The sequence below is a fragment of the Mizuhopecten yessoensis genome, unplaced genomic scaffold (assembly GCF_002113885.1).
Source record: "Mizuhopecten yessoensis strain PY_sf001 unplaced genomic scaffold, ASM211388v2 scaffold2589, whole genome shotgun sequence".
In the NCBI taxonomy this organism is placed as follows: Eukaryota; Metazoa; Mollusca; class Bivalvia; order Pectinida; family Pectinidae; genus Mizuhopecten; species Mizuhopecten yessoensis.
Genome location: NW_018404621.1, coordinates 43,113 through 47,278, shown reverse-complemented (window position 1 = coordinate 47,278; position 4,166 = coordinate 43,113). Strand labels below are relative to the sequence as shown.

Below are 4,166 nucleotides of genomic sequence, written 5' to 3'. Positions count from 1 at the left end.
TAATTTATCATTTATATGTTTCTTGCCTGGTCGATAGGGACATATTGATATAAACCTCACAGCGATAGATACACTTATAACGCACCTGAATTAACCAATTCTACCAATCTATTGTTTTAATATGGTATAATCGTGTTGTAGAAACAATAACACATTTGTTTATGTCTTGACAAGTTAAAGTTTTACATTAAAACATTATAAAACATCAATATGTTTGCTTTTTATTTTTATTTATTTTCTTAAACATATATCAGCAAATATGAATTAATAAACTATCCGAAAACAGGGGCTGAACAGGGCATCAGATGATTTTGAGTGCTTACAATTTTGAAATCACACCCATTCTTCAGCATAAAACAGCCGTCAGGAACAGCAAACACTCCAGCCTGGTGGCCAAAACTGAAATTTGTAAAACAATGTTACCATTAAAGTCTCTGCACCGGCAACACATTATGGTGTATTGGAAACATGTGACGCAAAAATGAACATTTGAAACTGTTCAAAAATTTCGTAAAAACAACCTTATTTAAGCATTAACAATTATATCATAATATGTCAAATAAAGACGTTTTTTATTGTTACATTGTTCTAATTCACTGACTTGATTTTTGTTCATCTGAATCAATTTATATTGTAACGATGACGTTGAACACAAACACATTTGATAATTATTAAGGATCCCTGTACCACTAACTAAAATTGTCCATTATAAAAAAATGAAACTACTTTGCGATGCTCAAAACGACAACACTATGATCGGTGTACTTTGTTTTTTACCTGTAAACAGGTAGCTGAAAACGCATATTTGATTTTGTTTCCTTCAAATTATGAAATTAATGTGAGATATAGAATCTTACATTCTTGTCAACGCCATTTTGAGTATATTCAACTCGCCTAAAGGCTTGTGTCATATCAAATTATTTGGTTTATTAAATTCAATATGACATGAACATATAAGCACATGCTACATACCCACAACAGTGTATGCTGTTGTCATGGCCACAACTGCACGGCATGCAATGTTATCTATATTTGAGTGTACACATCATAAAGTGTTATACTAACACACGTTACATACCCACAACAGTGTATGCTGTTGTCATGGCCACAACTACACGGCATGCACTGTTATCTATATTTGAGTGTACACATCATAAAGTGTTATACTAACACACGTTACTTACCCACAACATTGTATGCTGTTGTCATGGCCACAACTGCACGAAATGCACGTGTCCATGTCCCTGTAAGAGTCCCCGGCAGCAATCTGTCGTCCATTATACTCACAGCCTTCGGCTGTTGCTGTGAAACATACAACGAAAGTCAGATTTGAACATTGAGAACACACTTAAAACATATATGGATATAGATGGTACAAAACATATATGGATATAGATGGTACAAAACATATAAGGGTATAGAGGGTACAAAACATATATGGATATAGAGGGTACAAAACATATATGGATATTGATGGTACCAAACATGTATGGATATAGATGGTACAAAACATATATGGGTATAGATGGTACAAAACATATATGGGTATAGAGGGTACAAAACATATATGGATATAGATGGTACAAAACATATATGGATATAGATGGTACAAAACATATATGGATATAGATGGTACAAAACATATATGGATATAGATGGTACAAAACATATATGGATATAGATGGTACAAAACATATATGGATATAGATGGTACAAAACATATATGGATATAGATGGTACAAAACATATATGGATATAGATGGTACAAAACATATATGGATATAGATGGTACAAAACATATATGGATATAGATGGTACAAAACATATATGGATATAGATGGTACAAAACATATATGGATATAGATGGTACAAAACATATATGGATATAGATGGTACAAAACATATATGGATATAGATGGTACAAAACATATATGGATATAGATGGTACAAAACATATATGGATATAGATGGTACAAAACATATATGGATATAGATGGTACAAAACATATATGGATATAGATGGTACAAAACATATATGGATATAGATGGTACAAAACATATATGGATATAGATGGTACAAAACATATATGGATATAGATGGTACAAAACATATATGGATATAGATGGTACAAAACATATATGGATATAGATGGTACAAAACATATATGGATATAGATGGTACAAAACATATATGGATATAGATGGTACAAAACATATATGGATATAGATGGTACAAAACATATATGGATATAGATGGTACAAAACATATATGGATATAGATGGTACAAAACATATATGGATATAGATGGTACAAAACATATATGGATATCGAAGGAAAAAAAGATGAGACTTGTTCATCCAACCACAACTGATTCGATAGGTGCTCTATCTAGACAGGTTTGTGGAACACAGGTTCGAATCTTTCTGTTACAAGGGAGGCACAATATTGCTTGGCAGTCCACAGTTCCCCAACAGTAATGATTTATTCATCTACAGAGCTGTACACCTATCTCAGGCTTAATCGTACTAATGCAAAAACTATCTTCACACAGAATAGGGCAAATGGTTTAACGATTGCAGTCAGAAGTCAAACTAAAGATCAGAATGACTTGCTTTCGGTACAGTGAAATCTGTCATCGCCGGAGATAGGTGCTACCACAATTTGTTCTTCAAGTAGAAGAAAAGATATCCATGGACAAAATCGACATGGAATTGACAAGGTAAAAGATAAAAGCATAGAGTACAGCTACCTACTTCTCATGCACTGTGTTCCGCAATCGAAACTTAAACTTGCATACCAAATCTGGGCATCATCCAAAGTTTATACTTGCATACCAAATATGGTTACCTCAGGTGAAATAGTATAGCAGATATGCCCTGGAAAAACGTTTCTGACGGACGGGCAATCTTTTCATTGGTCTTGCATTCAAGCTACGTTTGTTTAAGGGAACAAGAATGTCTACCCGGAAAAGTGGAGATATACATCACAAGTCTTTAAAGAAAAATCTTTGATTGATCAGATATCTGTAGCACGTAAGCTTACCGTTATGTAGAGACATAAAACATGATGATTCCACCCTTACAGACAGGACACAGACCAGTACAATTATCCAAAGAGCTGACATATTGGACGTATTCGTTGCCCTGCGACCTATTTCAGTATGAAAACGAACGTTAAAAGATAAGCTTTGTTGGTACTACTGAACTATATAGATAAGAATCGTGTCCCCAAGATCACTGACTGATCACACCACACGGTCACTGACTGATCACACCACACGGTCACTGACTGATTACACCACACGGTCACTGACTGATCACACCACACGGTCACTGACTGATCACACCACACGGTCACTGGCTGATTACACCACACGGTCACTGACTGATCACACCACACGGTCACTGAGTGATCACACAACACGCTCACTGACCTATCACACCACACGGCCACTGACTGATCACATCACACGGTCACTGGCTGATCACACCACACGGTCACTGACTGATTACACCACACGGTCACTGACTGATCACACCACACGGTCACTGACTGATCACACCACACGGTCACTGGCTGATTACACCACACGGTCACTGACTGATCACACCACACGGTCACTGAGTGATCACACAACACGCTCACTGACCTATCACACCACACGGCCACTGACTGATCACATCACACGGTCACTGGCTGATCACACCACACGGTCACTGACTGATTACACCACACGGTCACTGACTGATCACACCACATGGTCACTGACTGATCACACCACACGGTCACTGGCTGATTACACCACACGGTCACTGACTGATCACACCACACGGTCACTGACTGATCACACCACACGGTCACTGACTGATCAAACCACACGGTCACTGACTGTTCACACCACACGGTCACTGACTGATTACACCACATGGTCACTGACTGATCACACCACAGTCACTGACTGATCACACCACACGCTCACTGACCTATCACAACACACGGCCACTGACTGAACACACCACACGGTCACTGACTGATCAAACCACACGGTCACTGACTGATTACACCACACGGTCACTGAATGATCACACCACACGGTCACTGGCTGATTACCTCACTGACCTATCACACCACACGGCCACTGACTGATCACACCACACTGTCACTG

At 37.9% G+C, this 4,166-nt stretch overlaps 1 protein-coding gene across 1 annotated transcript; it reads right to left on the bottom strand.

Moving 5' to 3' along the window:
- Positions 1-213: 213 nt before the first annotated feature.
- On the bottom strand, positions 214-3,188 carry LOC110446134 (beta-microseminoprotein-like). Its single transcript, XM_021491126.1, has 3 exons — positions 3,044-3,188; positions 1,185-1,302; positions 214-399 (listed from the first exon to the last, which is right to left on the bottom strand). Exons 1-3 carry the CDS (start codon positions 3,123-3,125, stop codon positions 273-275), a joined length of 327 nt encoding a protein of 108 aa, XP_021346801.1. The 5' UTR covers positions 3,126-3,188; the 3' UTR covers positions 214-272.
- Positions 3,189-4,166: the final 978 nt, after the last annotated feature.